General features: G+C 38.6%; 1 protein-coding gene across 2 annotated transcripts in view; it reads left to right on the top strand.

Moving 5' to 3' along the window:
* Positions 1-17,408, top strand: part of LOC148845306 (uncharacterized) — a 34,404-nt gene extending 16,996 nt beyond the window's left edge. For both annotated transcript variants that reach the window (XM_088954006.1, XM_088954007.1), the window contains exons 6-10: positions 8,687-8,773; positions 11,976-12,036; positions 12,174-12,249; positions 16,391-16,464; positions 17,042-17,408. In XM_088954006.1, the coding sequence (XP_088810132.1) occupies positions 8,687-8,773; positions 11,976-12,036; positions 12,174-12,249; positions 16,391-16,464; positions 17,042-17,169 (426 nt within the window). In that variant the 3' untranslated portion in view covers positions 17,170-17,408. The remainder of the gene's footprint in view (positions 1-8,686; positions 8,774-11,975; positions 12,037-12,173; positions 12,250-16,390; positions 16,465-17,041) is intronic.
* The last annotated feature ends 300 nt before the right edge of the window (positions 17,409-17,708 follow it).

A 17,708-nucleotide genomic window follows, 5' to 3' on the forward strand; every position in this document is an offset into this window, starting at 1 on the left:
TCCTAGGAATACATATTCACACATTCCTATTTTTACACAACTACCAAATATACATCTACACCATTAACCCCACGTTTTCCAACACTCCCCCTCAAGCTGGTGAATAGAGATCCTCCATTCCCAGCTTGGCTACAATTCTACGAAAGTCTGTACTATTGAGCCTTTTAGTAAGTACATCGGCCAGTTGTCCTTTTGTAGATACATAGGGAATGCAAATCAGCTTGCTGTCCAGTTTCTCTTTTATAAAGTGTCGATCAATTTCAATGTGCTTCGTCCTGTCATGTTGAACAGGATTGTGAGCGATATTGATGGCTGACTTGTTGTCACAATATAGTTTCATAGGCTCTTCTCGTGGAATCTTCAAGTCTTCTAAAATTATCTTCAACTGGAGTAATTCACACACTCCTTGTGCCATAGCCCTGAACTTTGCCTCTGCGCTTGACCGAGCCACTACATTTTGCTTCTTACTCTTCCAAGTGACTAAGTTTCCTCCCAAGAAGGTACAGTAACCAGAAGTGGACTGTCTATCTACTGGAGATCCTGCATAATCGGCATCTGTATATGCTTCAAGAGCTAGTCCCCCATTCCTTCTGAATAAAATTCCTTTCCCTGGATTGGCTTTCAAATAGTGCAGAATTCGATGAGCAGCCTGCAGATGAACTTCTTTGGGATTATGCATAAACTGACTTATTACACTTACAACATATGCAATATCCGGCTGTGTATGTGCAAGATAAATGAGTTTTTCAACCAGTCTTTGGAACATCTCCTTGTCTACACTTGCATTCTCGCTGGCTTCTCCAAGTTTATGATTGGGATCTATAGGCATGGAAGCTGGTTTACATGCAATATTTCTTGTTTCTCTCAAAAGATCAACAACATACTTTTGTTGAGAGATAAAAATGCCTTGTTTAGAATGTGCAACTTCAATTCCGAGAAAATACTTTAGTCTCCCCAAGTTTTTTATCTCAAATTCTCTGGCAAGGCAGTTTTTCAATGCTTCATTCTCCTTTTTATCATTCCTAGTAACGATTATATCGTCCACATAGACTAATAGAGAAGTAACTCCCCCTGAGGCGGTGTGTTTGTTAAACAATGTGGGGTCACCTTGACTTTGCTTGTAACCTGTACTAAGCATCACCTTTGTAAACCTTCCAAACCATGCTCTCGGAGACTATTTGAGACCGTATAGTGCTTTCTTCAACCTACAAATTTTGTTCCCCTTAATGCCTTCTTCAAAGCCCGGTGGAATGTCCATGTATATCTCCTCTTCTAGATCACCATGGAGAAACACATTCTTTACATTAAACTGTTGCAAATCCCAATTATGGTTAGCAGCCAAAGACAACAACACCCTTACTGTATTCATTTTAGCTACTGGGGCAAAAGTCTCCTGATAATCTACCCCATAAGTCTGTGTATATCCCTTGGCTACCAATCGTGCTTTGTACCTTTCTAATGATCCATCAGATTTGTACTTAATTGCGAACACCCATTTACATCCTACAACCGCCTTGTTTCTCTTTGGATCCACAACTTCCCACGTGTTGTTCTTTTCTAGTGCCTCCATTTCCACTCTCATGGCTTTTCTCCACTCCTTATTAGAAAGTGCCTCGGCTAGAGTATCAGGAATTGGAATGGTGTTAAGGTTGGCTAGAAAACTTTTATGGGGTTCAGAGAATCTTTGGAACGACACAGATTTGGTTAAAGGGTACAATGGGCGTTTGGTACATTCTTTGGTTCCTTTCCTCAGGGCAATAGGTAGGTCATACTCATACTCAGACTGTGAAGGTGGTTCAGGTTCTGAACATCCCTCAGTTCTAGGATTAGGAGTTGAATCTTGGACTTGCACAAGTTGAGGATCTGGATTTCTTCTCCTAGAGTAAACTTGCATATATCTCACATCATCATGCACATCATTGGTGTGGTTAATAGTGTCTGGATTTGGTTCAATGGTCGGGTTGTTTGACTCTTGTTGAGGCTCGGAAATGTGGGGCTCAGAGGAATGTGACTCAGAAGGATGTGATTCTTGACGATTGGATGACTGTGAGGAGGGTAATACATCTAGGGAGAGTAGATCCGAGGCCTTATCTTCCATTAATGAGGGCTCCCTCTGAAGATAAGGTTGAGTGAAAAAAGATTGTCTCTCCTCAAACGTGACATTGATGAAGGTGTAGAATTTTCTGGTGGCTGGATGATAACATTTATAACCTTTCTGAGTTGGGGAATATCCCAAGAAGACACACCTGATTGCTCGTGGATCTAATTTTCCCTTATTATGAACATGAACAAAGGCAGTGCAACCAAAAATTCTTGGTGTGAGATTATTTGAGGTTCGAATGTCAGGGTAGAATTGAGAGAGGACTTGTATTGGGCTTCAGTTGTCAAGAACTTTAGATGGTAGTCTATTTATGGTGTATGCAACGGTAAGGATAGCTTCCCCCCAATATTGTTTTGGGATCCGGTTTTGAAAGAGAAAGGCTCGGGTGGTTTGCAATAGATTGCCATTTTTCCTCTCAGCTACCCCATTCTGTTGGGGAGTGTTAATACAGGAGGATTCATGCACAATGCCTTCTTTTTGGAAAAATGGGGACAAATTCTGATTAAAATAATCTGTAGCATTATCAGATCAAAACCTTTTAATTTTCACACCAAACTGAGTTTGGACCATGTTATGAAAGTTGGGAAGAATGGTGCCCACATCAGATTTAGACTTAAGAAGAAAAATCCATGTGACCCTAGTGCAATCGTCAATAAAGGTGACGAACCATCTAGAACTAGTAATGTTGGGAATTCGAGAAGGGCCCCATATATCCGAGTGAATCAAATAAAAAGGGATTGAAGATCTTTTATTGCTGATTGGGAAAAAAACCCTTTTGTGTTTAGCAAATTCACAAACTTCACAATGAAAGGTTTCAACATCAATCCCTTTAAACAAGGAAGGAAACATTGTTTTTAAAACAGAAAATGAAGGATGACCGAAATGAAAATGATGACGCCAAATTAAATCTTTATTGGAGGTAGATAAGAATGACTCGTGTGTGACATGCATAACAGTGTGAGATGGTTTGCTGGTTGCTTCAAGGTAGTAGAGTCCATCCCTTTCCTTAGCAAGTCCAATCTTCTTCCCCGAAACCTGGTCCTGAAATACACAATAAGAAGGAAAGAACACAACATTGCAGTTCACATCCTGGGTGAGTTTATGTATAGAGATAAGGCTAGTAGATAACTTAGGAACATAAAGCACATTTTTAAGTAATAGGGATGGAGTAATCTGAATATTCCCAATTCCTGCCACTGTGGTGAAAGAACCATCAACAACAGAAATTTTCCTACTACTAGGATAGGGTGTATAGGTGAGAAAATGTAATGAGGAGGGTGTCATGTGGTTAGTAGCTCCAGAATCAAGAACCCATGGAAAAACACTAGCCGAGACATGTAATCCTAGGAAACCCCTTAGTCTTTCAATTTCTTCATTATTAAATGGCCCCTGACTTGAGTGTTCTTGCTGCGGGATTGTGGAGACATTATGGGCCTGTTGAACTGCTTTCGAAACTTCTTGATTGCCCCATTCCTTGCTGGATGTGGGAAGTTTCCCATGAAGTTTCCAGCAGCGATCTTTTGTGTGTCTGGGGTTCTTGCAATAGGTGCACCGGAGTTTATCCTTAGAGTCACAGGTGGTTGTGTCATGAGTCAAGTTGTGATTGTTCTCACCCTTTGAACCACGGTAATTTCCTTCCCTTGCCACCATAGCAGAACCTTCGGGACCTTTAGGCTCAAGCATGATTCCACGACGGCTTTCCTCAGCTCTGACAAGGGCTATAACTTCATTCAATGGAGGCACTTCTTCTTTGCTGAGAATTTGTATTCGGACCTGATCAAATTCAGCATTCAGTCCGACCAAAAAATCATACACCCTATCTCTTTCAATAAAATTCTTCAAGATCACAGCGTCATCGGGGCACTTTGTCTCAAGAACCCGATAATGATCAAGCTCATGCCACAAATCTTGCAGCAGATTTGCATACTCTGTAACGCTTCTGCTTCCTTGTTTGGCCGCCACTGTCTTCACTTTGACCTCATAGACACGAGTAGCGTCATGGGCTTTGGAATAGGTTTGTCGGACAACGTCCCAAATAGCCCTTGCAGAGGCAAGAAACATACAAGTATCGCTAATCTTAGGTGTCATTGAACTCCACAACCATGACATAATCATGGAGTCCTCTTCGTCCCAAGCATCAAAATTTGGCTTGCTCAATTTTGGCCCTGTTCCAAGAAGGTGACTAATTTTTCCTTTTCCCTTCAAATAGGTATGCACTAGTTGTGACCACTTCAAATAATTCTGGCCATTTAGTCTATATGTTGCCTGAATATTCTGCAAATCACCGGTATGAGGATGAGAATCCGTTGCTCCTTCATCGGTTTGGACGGGAGCACTTGTTGCAGTCACGTCGGACATTGTCAATGGAGGAAGAATAAGGCTAGCGGGAAAGGAGAATGGAGGAGGAAAAGAAGCACTGCTGATTACAGATCAGCACTAAAGGCCTGAAAAACATGAAAAAAAAAACTGGCAATGAAGGCCAGAAAAGCAGGGGAAAGATTTGGCAATGAAGGCCGGAGAAAAAAATCTCAAGGTTGGCAAACCTAGAGCTCTGATACCATGTTTTGAAATGGTAAAAACTGATCTTATCATTCCATTGCCAACCGGCATACTTATACAGTAAGCTGCTGCAATAAATAGAAAACATCTTCCTAAATCAATCCCTATAACTAAGGGACTAACTATTTTAATCCCCATATTTAAGGGATTATACTCTTCCACAATCCTAGGAATACATATTCACACATTCCTATTTTTACACAACTACCAAATATAGATGCTAGCTACCAAATATACATCTACACCAGTAACCCCACGTTTTCCAACACTTTTCCATTATGTTAGTGATATAAAACATATCTGGACGAATGGGAGAGGTAATTTTCTTTCATTTGAACCAGACTTTTCTCCTCTCCTTTTCTTCTCCTTTCTCTCTCTCTCTCTCTCTTTCTTCCTTCTTCCCTCTTCTTGGCTGTTATCAGACTAACAGAACTCAAGGGGCAGGCCGAATCATAATAGAACCTAATCTCTAGTCTTTTCATCCTTTATTTGTTTTAGGCCCCGTTTGGTTAACCGGAATAGGGGTCTGGAATCAGAATCAGAATGGGCTATTCCGATTCCAACTGTTTGGTTGGGTGGAATCGAAATCCCATTCCCATTCCTGCAGGAATGGCGTTCCCCATTTGAGGGAATGGCCATTCCCTGCCCCTCCCTTGGGAATAAAATTCCATTCCTGCTGATTCCTATTTCCATTCCCATTCCTGTCTGAACCAAACAGACTATGGGAATAGACCATTCCGATTCCGATTCCAACTGTGAGCCAAACAAACCCTTAATTTTTTTCAAGGGGCTTTTGTTTTAAAACCCTCACTAGATAAGATTTGTTTAGGTTATTTAAGACCTATTTGAACACCTTATTAAGCTTATTTTCCCTAATATGTAGGTTAAAGAGTTACTGTCTGTGGGTTAATTGATTTTCAAGTTAAACCTGATTGTATCATTTTAGGCTTCTGTTGCATAAGTGGTAAACTATGCTGTATTAAGTACATATATGGTAGAGCCTATCTGTACATGGTACTAAGTACATATGCCATGGATATGGATTAAACATGGGGTAAGTCTTTTTGTGTGTATTCATACTTTTAATTTTTCGGCAACTTTGTAAAAGGCTGAAATAATTTTAAAATTTACTATAATATTAACAATTTGATTTTATTCAAACTTCTCTATGATTTGAAATATGATTAGTGTTTTCAGAACAGTGGTCCTGACAGTATGAAATAATGAGGTTTCTGATGTGGCAAGTTTTGGAGATCAAAAAACATAAAATGCAAAAACATGCATAACAACACTTGTAATGTTAGATATGCTTCTAAAGTTAATGTTAGTGTCCAATATCAAAAGAACATGCTGATAATAGCTTCATATGCAATGACAAAAGTAGAATGAAGGAGGAAATGGTTGAAATTATAAAAATTAGAGCAGCACACTGGGTAAAGACAGTTGATCTATTCAAAGAATTTTCAGTGAATGATATCCTGATGACATGGACTGAAGTGGCATCTTCTTCTAAAAGAAAGGAAAAGGTCTTTATGGAGAGGCTACCCCCAATGGCTAACAAAATAAAATAAAATTTTGATGGGAGTTCCATGGGAAGCACAGGAATGGCAGGTATTAGTGGAGTATTTCGAGATGGTTCAGGGAAAGTTTTGGCTGTGTTTTCACAACCTTTGGAGCTGGGAGATTCACTACAGGCTGAGCTGATGGCATTATTACAAGGGTTACAAATTGCCAAACAATCAAATTTTCAGCAATAAGAAGTAGAAGGAGATTAAAAATGACCATTTCTTGGGCCAGGAGTAGGCATCTTGTGCCATAGATCTATAGGCATGATTTTAGGGAAATAGAAAGCATCAAGCCGGAGCTGGGCATAACATTTAATTGGGTTAGAAGGACAGCAAATGGGATGGCTGATACTTTGGCAAAACAAGGGGTATATATACAAAAATTATTTTGGGCAATATTATAATTTTGTAACTTTGTTGGGACTGGGCTGTTTTTTGGATGCATTTGCCCTTTCATTGTATTAACCAATTTCATATTTTAATATAACTCCAATTTTCTTGCTGATAAAAAAAATAGCTTCATATGCACACGGGCTTTATAACTAACAATGATATACATAGTATATATTAGGTGTGATGTTCAGGAAGATGAACATGACACTGTCTTTTAAGCAGGCAAACATACAGCACTGAGCGGCCTTCTTACATGGTGCATTGTTTTTTAATCAATATTCAGAAGCTTGCTTTTGTTTCCGTTCTGAATCCTTTGTTTTAACCTCACCTTATTTGAATCCATGCGTATATCCTTAATCTTATTACATTTGCTATGTGAAGTTTCTGTTGATACATTGTGCATGTATTACTTTTGGGCACAAACGATATAAAACATTGCATAATTTGAAAGGACTAGCAGATCTTGAGTATGACATATCTGTACAATATTGGTATGTCCTTGCTTAGAAGCTTGATAAAAGTGACTAGTGGAAACTGCCATTGGATGGGTTCTTAGCTTGCGGATTTTTCAGCAAAAACAACTCTTATCAGATGAACGTAGCTGTCCAATATATATATATATATATATATAGCAGCACAGAAATGATTTCTTTAACTATAGAGAAAATAATTACAAGAGGTTGTGGACAAAGAGAAAAAAACAGCTTCAGAGAAGCTGACCTATCCAAGAAATACAATTGAGCCCAGTACAAGGAAGTTCTTGTACCCCTTGCTTAGCTAGACCATCTGCCAGACTGTTGGCAGTTCTCCTAACCAATTTAATTTGGTTGTCATTGTCTTTTGGTACCCATTTAAATCACCTGAGTTCATTTCTCAACCCCATATACTGCAGCCAATAGCTTTGATCTAACCACATCACCTTGTTCAGCTGGTCCTTAGTACAAGGCTATGATGTTTCCTTCCCCATCCTAATGACCCTTCCTATACCTGAGGGGCCTGGATTGCCCACACAACTTCCATTAAAGATCAATTTCTTCCAGCCACAATTTGGGGGTGACCATTCAACTATTTTCTGTCTTCTGAATGAGGAGGCAGCAATTACACCCCAAGACCTGAAGAAGTTCTCAACTTTAAAATCTGAGAGAAGTTTCAGACTTTTAGCCCAGTGTACCACTCTTAGAGTTATGACTTCTACCCGAGCTTCCTTACTTCTTTCTTTATCTTAAAAAATTCTGGAGTTCCTTTTCTCCCAAACTATTCAAAGCACCGCTGCTCTGGTACATCTCCCCAAAATCCTGCCCTCCTATTAGTAAGGTCCAAAATATGCATGTATAGGATTTCTCACCATTTCTTATTGACCATCTAATAGTTAACAAATCGAACAGCTATGATGCTCAATCAACATGACTTTTGCTGGAACTCTGCTAAATGTGCACCATTTTCTAGCTTCACTTGAATGTTTGGCAATTTGACATTTGTGACCATATTGGGATGTGAACCTGACGAGTGTGAGAACTTGAGTGCGAGTCTGAGAGCAGCCACGTTGTGCCAAAAGAGCCAAAGGTTATGTGTCTTAGGTCTGTATCCAGTCCAGTCTACTCCTCCCAAGACCCCAGGTAGCTGGGACCTACACTGGGTAATGATCTTATTGAGATATGGACCTGCAGCTCATTCCTTCAAAATTTAGTGGTATGGTACCAATAACAGAACAACATGAAGAAAAGTATTCATCAACAGTAAATAAATAAATAAATGAACAATGCATGGAGAAAGTAAGAATATTAAGAAAATTTTAAGTAAAATGATTTGGAATAGAAAAAATAGAATAAGCTTGATACTTACCAAAAAGAATAAAAAGAACAAGCTTGACAGTGCACCCTGTCCAGTAGTTCTCAACCCACTCCAGTGACCTATAAACTATTGAAAATTGTACTAGAAAAATGAATTCTGTTGGTACAAATTATAGTTCTCATGTCAAAATTCTGGTTGAGTATTTAATAGCAACCAGGGATTGTTGGTTCCAAGTTGACATTTATATGCTGAGAACCATGGTTTGTGGTTTAATCAGGTTGTTGATTCTGTAGCAAAGGAATGTATTATATTGGCTGATCAATCAAAGGTTGTTCTCCAGCTTGGTAGCACATTTCCAGTTCCGGTGAGTTAGCATATTCTAGGGTTGTTGTGTTGAAAGGAATTTTGATGATTACATAGACACATCCTGTATGCATATTTTATTTATTTCTGCATCCTTGCTTGCAAACGCCCACACAAATAATGTGTGTGTGTGTGTGTGTGGATTGAAGTACTGAGAAAAAAATCTGAAGGTTTATAATTTATAGAGGATTTATCTCTTGATAGAATGGAATCAATGCTCTTGAAGGGGTCTTCCTTGACTCTGCCTTACCTGACTCTAGAATTTGATCTATTAGTCTATTAGGTTTTTCTAGTTAAAGAAGTTTGGAGTGGGTCTATACCCCTCTTAATTAAGACTTTTGTTTGGAAGGTGTATCGTCATAAGATCAATGCTAGTGACCAACTCCAAAGTCCAAAGGAGAAGGCCAAATTGATGTTTATCTCCCCCTGTGTATCCTGTACAATGTAAGTGGGGAATCTATTTACTAATTGATTTCCTAAAAAATTGCAAATGGTAATTGGGATTGGAAAGGGCACTCAATTGCTTAGATTTGTTGGAGAAGGGGATACTAAGGTGGTTATAAGCTGATTGAAAAATGAATACACTGTCCTGGCAGAATAGGAATATCACGAGGGAGATCAAACATTATATTTATTGGAATGAATATATGGGTCCAGAGATCAACTAATAGCATAGCTGACACATTGGCAAAACAGGGGATGAATAGGCAACAATGGTTTTGTGCTCTGTTCAGACGTCTTTTTTTTTTTTTTTTTTTGATAGACAAAATTCAATTGATTTCATTAGAAGCAAATGATAAATAGTTTGTTACAAGCATCCCAATATGAGGCGCGAGGTGCAGCCTTACTCATTGATACAGAAACATCATAAAGTTACAATTGGGCCCACTACAACTGTTCCCCAGTTACCCTTTGTTTAGCTAGAGAATCAGCAAAAGCATTTGCCTCCCTCCCCACCCACTGTATAGTTACCTCCATCTGCTGAGTTAACCATTTGAATTTCTTCAATTCATTTCTGTAAGCCCAGACCACTGAATCTAGGTTTTTTAGACAACCCATCACCACCTTGGAGTCCTCTTCTATCACCAAAATTTCCAATCCTAACTCTCTTGCAATCTGTACACCTTGTAGGACTGCATCCTCTTTCCATCAAGGGTTGATTTAGCTTTGGGACCTATGGTTGGAAGGCTTGGAAGTCGAGGGATAAGCTCAAGTTCATGGGAAGATTTAGAGATATAGAGAGAAAAAGAGTTGGATAACCAATGATAGTTTTGATATCTTGATTTACATGGATTCTCTTAAACAGTTGCAACAATCCAAATTAGGCTTCAACTAATCCCCTACTAATTTGAATAAAACATGGCTCCACTAACATCAACTTGACATGTTAACACAAATGATTGACACAACTACTAACAGCCCGAGCCTTACTCCTAAAGACTTCCTCTCCACCTTTGAAGATGGCCCATTTCCTCAGCTCCAACTTGAAACCATCGACCTTGTTAGTTAATGGGCTAAATGGGCTGTTTGCATGGTTTTCAAAACCGGATCAGACTGGATGGTCAGACCGGAAAAACTGGGAACTGGTCATTTGACTGGTTTTGTTTTTCCCCAAAACCGGATTTTTGCCAAAAAAACGTTGATTTGGTCAGCAAACCACTGACCAGGGTGGTTGAACCGTTCGAACTGCTCAATGGTTTTGATCGTTTTTTATTTTTTTGTCAGAATGGGCCGACCATTCGATTCAAACGGTCAGACCGTTTGACCCGGGAACTGGACTCCTGACAGGTTCGTTGTCCGGGTCAGTTTTAAAAACATTGGCTGTTTGCACGGGAGTGTGCATGCTGGACCTGGTCTTATGCATGTGACATTTTGGAGCAGGTTGTAATGTAAAACGGAAGTTCTTTTTGGGCTAGGTGGCCTATGCCAGCCTAGAAAACAAAAAAGGGGGCGGGGGTGTGCTAATCCCTATTGTACATAATATTTTCTATGAATACTTTCAATAAAAGATTCTACCATCAATACAAACAAAATAAATGGCAAAGAAGGATTTATATAGCTGGCTCCAAATGATCAGAATAAGGTTCTATTGAGTTGAGTTGTTCAATGTTTGATGCTAAAAACGGTCCATCATATGGGATCAGGTAGAGGTGTAAACTGTAATGTGGGGGGCTGTGCCGGCATGGCACAGCTTTGTGACTTGCCTCATGTTAACCTGAACCACACCAGATCGACTTTTCTTGGTGCCATCGAACATCTTTCGCTACTCTCTTATTCCTGAATTGGTTGTTTTTCCATTGGAGGTGAACGTTAATATCAGGGTTAGAACTTAGAACTTATTGCTTCAGGAAACCCTTTCTGCTTTGATATTTGTAGTTAAGTTGCAAATTTCTCTTATCAAATCTGTGGAACTGGTGATATAACTATGAACTTATTCATACTTAAAAATTGTTTATGCATGACTGAAAAACAAATTGTTGATGCAAGTGCATGTTTTTCTATGGGCTTCATTATTATGTGCAACGCAGGCAGGTGGTTCACATACACCCTCAGATACATAAGCATGACCAAGAAAACACCTGCACGCATATCTAGGAATTTTAGAACCTATGTCTATGAGCACTAAGCCCTGTTCTGCAGTGGAGTCCTCCCTTCCAACCTAGACAGAAAAAAAAAAAAAACAAAAAATTAAAAACGAAAGCCTGACCAAGAAAAAGGGGAAATAACTTGAGAAGATACGTCTCTTTCATGTGAGAGATGGCTCTCGGGCCAAGGCTTTCCATGAGTTGTTAACTGGAAAACCATTGCAGCTAAAGCATGTAAGACAGTTTGTCCTGTTTAAACTTCTTGTAAGTACAGGCCATTTAAACTGCCTGTTCAATACCATCTAATGAGTCTATAGGACAGCCCAGTGCACGAGGCTCCCACCAATACAGGGTCTGGGGAGGGATAAATGTACGCAGCCTTACCCCTGCACATACAGAGAGTCTGTTTCCGAGATTTGAATCCTGGTCACCCAGGATGCAATGGAGCAATCCAACCATACTTCCACTTCAGGACCTGTTAGTTTACCTGTTCACAGTATTGAAGGACAGGGATAGGATTTAAGCAAGTTGTCTTCTGTAATTTAATCATTTCAGAACAACTAGAATACATACAAATAATTAATTCATTCATAGTAAGATGCAATTGATGTTTTGTAGGTGGAAGTTCTACCTCCTGCAATTTCACCAGTTCTGAGGCGGCTTGTTACTCTTGGAGGAGGTCAGTTCTGATATTGCTGAATCTGTTTCAAACTATTACTGCATTGAGATTATATGTTCATATATAGAATTTCTATAGGTTTCTTCAATTTATAGTTTGAAGGGTTTTTTCTATTAACTGCAGTTACTGAATGGCAGTTCCTGAAATTCGATCTGCCTTGAGGAAGGATGGTCCAGTCATCACTGACCTAGGAAATATGGTTGTAGATGTGAGGTATGCCCTTATATTTCTTCATTTATTCTTGGTAGATAGAGATAAATAAGGTGGTCAAAGGACTCTATTTATGATTCAGCATCTCTTAACTGAATATAAATCCAGTTTTGATTAATGTTTTAATGTGTACATTAAAAGAGATTTTTAGTAGCTTTTGTGTTTAATTTAGTTAGTCATCAAGATATCTAAGGATATGACTAGCTGGTAATGAGATATGAAGTAGATTACTTTCTCCTTCCCATGGATTCAAAGATTAGACTTTAATTTGATGGGTTATCTAAAGGGGACCCAGATCCATCTGGGATTGGAATTGTTCTCTTAGAGGCAGAACAGGTGTCTATGGACTTCTAGTTGCTCTATTGGTGATGCAGACTCTACTGAAGTGGAAGTAGAAGCTCTCTTAGTGGGTGTTCAAATTGTCAAGCAAGCTAGTATCTCATTTTGGCCATTGAAGATAACCTATGTGGTGATATTCTTTGCTGCCAAAGTTAGTCAGCGGTTCATGGATATTTCAATATTTTTCAAAGGTAACATGGCTTTTATTTGATAATAAGAATTATGAGTTAGTCACATATGTTACATAGAATGCCATGCATTCTTCCATTGAGGCTGGAACATTTCACCCCACCTTGCCTTACATTAATGTACTCCATAACAAAGTGCCCCAGTATCGATGTACCCTATTCACCCTTTGTTTGGCCATGGCATCAGTCAAGACATTTGTTGATCTTTAAGTCCACTGAAGGCTTGCTTCCAGGTCTGTTTCTAGGGCTCTTAATTCATGTCATCAAATTATACTGTTTCCATATATAACTAATTTAATAAAATAATCTTTCTGCTGATAAAAAAAACTGTTGCTAGGGCTCTTAATTCTTCCAAGTAGTTCCAGCATAGCCATGACCCTTGTTTGTTGTGTATCAGACAGCTTACCACCACCTTTGTCCTTTGAGTCCCCCTCAACAACAATTTTCCTTATATTTAAGTTCATTGGCAATCTTAGATCTTGTAATACTGCTGGCAACTCTTCCCTAACAGAGTTCCCATTCCCTAAGGCTGTTTTTGGTTTGATGGAAAAGGTAGGGAAACCCATACAAGATTTGTACAGGTTTCTCTGTCTTTCCCTTCCTTTTCCTACCTTTTCCTTCAAACCAAACACAGCCGAAAGGTCTCAAATATATAGCCAACATGTGTCCATTGTGATCTCTAAGGATGCCTCACAGTTATTACCCAAATTGCACCCATCAAAGTGTAATTTCATCAACCTTTGTTTGGTGGAAAAAATGCAACGAAACAACACCGTTCTGAGAAGCATTTGCTACCACAGTCCATCCTCTAAGTATATCTTCAGTGGAAAAGGCTTCAAAAGCCTTAGCTTTCTTGATCCAATGCACGACCTTTATTTGGATGATTCCATAATTGCTTATTGAGTTATTCCTTTTCTTTTGAAGATTTTATTGTTCATTTCTTGCTAAAATCATCCAGAGAGTTGTGGCCCTAATGAATCTCTACATAATCTTGCCTCTCTTTGTTGATGAAGGGGGGAATGAACCCTTGGATATGAAATCAAGGCCAACTGGCTCACTCCATCAGTCCACCTGCACTCAAAAAGGTAAAAAGCTAATCTCCAAATAGAAGCTGCAAATTGACAGGAGATTAATAGATAGTAACTAGATTTTCCACTTGAACACAAGAAGTAGGCAGGTCTCCTCTCAAGTCAAGTCTCAATTCCTTTCAATTCTCAACATCGAACTTCTCTCTCTAAATCTTCCCTACCAAGCTTGGTGAAAATTAGATCTGATTGACTCATCCCCCATATCTAAGGTTCCTTTGGACCCCCATTAAAACAGTCTTAGTTCTCAAATGTTTCTAATTTTGAGAACTCTCATTTTGTGCCAAACCTTCTCAAATCCCATCCAAATTCGACCCCCTAGTTTGGGTCACTTGCCCAAACTTCATCTAAAACAGTTTGAAGAAATTTTATTCCAATCTTGAGGTATTGAATTTGTGGTTCTCTCTAAAAAATTCTGCATATTGCAGGAATTTCAGCACTAAACTAGCTTTCTCAAACCCCATTCAAATTCGACCCCCTAGTTTGGTTCACTTACCCAAACTTCATCTAAAACAGTTTGAAGAAATTTTATTCCAATCTTGAGGTATTGAGTTTGTGGTTCTTTCTAAAAATTTTTGCATATTGCAGGAATTTCCGCACTAAACTAGCTTTCTAATCACTTCATACAGCCATATATCCCTGGAAAACCCTCATCTCTCTTCTCAAGACCTGCCTCTATCTCCTCAACCCCAAATTGTGTATATGACCCCTTATTCTCATTGTTTACTTTTATGTTTCTCTCAAATTTGTGCATCATGTGCAAACCAGAGGAGTTGGTGAATTACCTCTATTTACCTAGGCACCTCATTCCTTGGGGACTGAGTCATCATGGTTAATCCACCTTGCAGGAACCTGCAGAATTGTTGACGGTGATGCAAGGGATTAAATTATTAACTTTACAGAATTGGAGGGGAGTAATTATAGATGGTGATTGCGAAGTAGTAATCCCGTGGCTCACTTCAGAAGTATAACCAGGTGGAATTTCAGAGTGTTGGTAAGGGAAGCCAAATATTTGGGAAGGAACCTGAACTGCTTGTTCAAGTGGGTTCCAAGATTGTCCAACTCCCTGCTGATAGACTAGCCAAATCGCGTATGAACTGTCAAGGATGTATCTAGGGTTGCCTGGGCCAGGGTCCAATTCTAACTGGTTATATTTTCTATATCTGCTTTGCTTTGTTGTGTTCAGCTCGTAGGTGTTCATTGTACCTTCCCTTCTGTCCACTCTGGATAACTTCGGGCTCTCTTTTTAATTCAATACAATTCTGTTCTTTATCAAAAAAAAAAAAAAATCATGGTTAGTCCACTCTCATTCCATTCGTGAGGCTATTAACTTTTGGTTTCTAAGTTCAATAGGCAGTTGGAGCTCTACCTGATTCTATTTGTTGAGTTGTTTGGGAAGAAAGAAATTGAAGAATTTTCAACTGCTTGGAGAAGGTTGAAAATTGGTCAAGGTTGTCAGAATTTCAAGCATTGAGTCTTCGTCTATAATTGGTCAAGGTTGAAACTTGGGTGCCCGAATTGAACATTTTACACTTCATCAAGACACTTCACTCAAAATTTTAGGGCATTTCACTCAAAATTTTAGGTTCAACCTATATGTGAGTTTGTGAGTTCACTTCAAATTAAAATTGGCAATACCTTGTTAAGAGAAGACAAAAGGTTCCAGAGGTGGGCCGTTTAGGGTCATCCAGCCTATTTAGAATTGTTAGATTTGCTGAAGTTCCTTATAGCGTGATAATTTGATGAGATATAGATTTTGGATTTAAACTGCAAAAGGAAAAAGAGCATAATCCAAGATATCAGCATAATTGTAAGTCATAATGATTAGCATTTGTCCCCAGAGCTGCAAGGTTGAAGATTCTAGTTGTATTCGACCCATTGACCTCCATCTTCCTTGTCTAATTAAGATCATATTTTATTGTCTAAAAGTAGTAAAAGCTATAGTTCTTCAATACATGTTTTTACCATTTATATGTGCATGGACTTTTCTGCTCAATATTTATATTCCTGTGAAATTTAATGAATGCATTTTTAGTTCTAATTTCTGATAAGGCTTAGTCATTACATAGAAGCAGTCGACCTTGACAAGTAAAAGTGTGTGTAGGTGATGCCTATAGTTCCTTGACTGCAGCAGGTTCAGAATCTGGAACCCATTCTATTCTTTTCTTTTTTCTCTTCTGCTTTTTTTGTTTCTGTGGAATGGAGGGTGTGAGGGAGGGTTCATTCTATGATGCTGTTTGGAGTCTATGGACTTTGATCCCCACAGTTACTGCTGGAAGAATTTTTTTGATCAATTCTGATGGCAGAAATTTCCGATCTTTGATTTTGGTTGTTGTAATGCATGTTAAGTTTCTTCAATTTCGATCTAATAAAACAAAAAGAAATAAACACAGGTTATAATGTCTGGTTGTTTATTAAATCTTTCTTTTCATGAACTTGGGTGGTCTTGTTTTCTATTATGAAATTGAACGATTTCCATTTTTTTCTTATGTATTCAATAATCATTATTTGACTCATTGTCTGGTCAACTAGCTTTCCAAATGGGATTCAGAACCCATCTGAACTCGAGAAGAACATCAATATGATACCTGGAGTGGTTGAAAATGGTAAGATACAAGTCTACCCTGCTTAGAAATATAAAATATTCATCTCATTCTTCATGCGTCTTTCTCATCATTCCTACATGATTCGACTCTTTCATGCTGTTGACTTAGTTCAAGTACTATGTCACAAGAAGTGTATAAACCATCTTTACCTACAATAAAGGCATATGCGCAGTCTAATGACACCGAAACAATTGGGGCACATGAACCACACGTCTGAATGAAGTCAACTGATCCATTTTACAAAGCCTCGACTCAATATCTTGGCAGACCATATAAACCTAACCATTGGATAATCACATCCCAGAGATGGCCAGATAACATATATATGTGTGTGTGTGTGTGTGTTATCTGGCAGGCCATCAAAAGGATTCTGTATGGTGGTTATGGTCATCTGATCATATGGATGTGGATGCCATTATCTGCTTCATCCAGGAAGCCCCATTGGTGGCTGTTATGGCAGCATGGATCAGAGATACATTAAGACTGTTTAGACATGCACTTTTTCCACCTGAAAACGCTTATGCTTCAAATTTTATGATCTGAAATCAAGTCTTCTTATCTGATCATGTTTCTCTAGGCATTGTTTCTGGTGTTGCAACAACTGTGTTAGTTGCTATCCAAGATGGAGAAGATGTCATAGTGATGAATTTGGAGGAGTTTGCAGAAATTATCAGTGGCCGGACAGGTGCAAGTTCTACCTCATAAGATTTTAATTCAGGTCTGGTTTGTATGGATATATGCGAATAATGCAACTAAGGGAAGGAAAAGTCCTCAATGACAAGTGTCAGATAAGAATATCTTTATCCTTGTATAATGGGGGGCCTGGAATTCAGTTTCAGTCCCTGGCGTGAAATAATCATCATACAATAGATTGTACTGAGATCTTTTTTTGTAAGTAACAAGAATATTGTACTAATAAGAACGAAACGTAGTATGAGAAGTAACCACAAGATGCATAATAGGGAAAATCTATGAAACGGAAAAGACATGATATAGATAGAAAGAGTTTTGACCAATCAAAACCCACCCATAAATTTTGGTAAATAACATGTGATTGGCTGCAACGTTTATGATTCCAGTTGATTGGTCAGGCGTTTTTTTGGATATCATTGATGCTCATTTTCTTTTTCTTTCTTTTTTTACTTCGATAATTCAAACGTAAATATAATAGAATAAATATTATTGTTTAATGTTATTAATAGGACCAAAATCTCAGTGGCATATACATATTATTTTGAACCTTG

The sequence above is a fragment of the Nelumbo lutea genome, chromosome 7 (genome assembly GCF_056320005.1).
Source record: "Nelumbo lutea isolate HS-2025 chromosome 7, American lotus-T2T, whole genome shotgun sequence".
Classification (NCBI taxonomy): Eukaryota; Viridiplantae; Streptophyta; class Magnoliopsida; order Proteales; family Nelumbonaceae; genus Nelumbo; species Nelumbo lutea.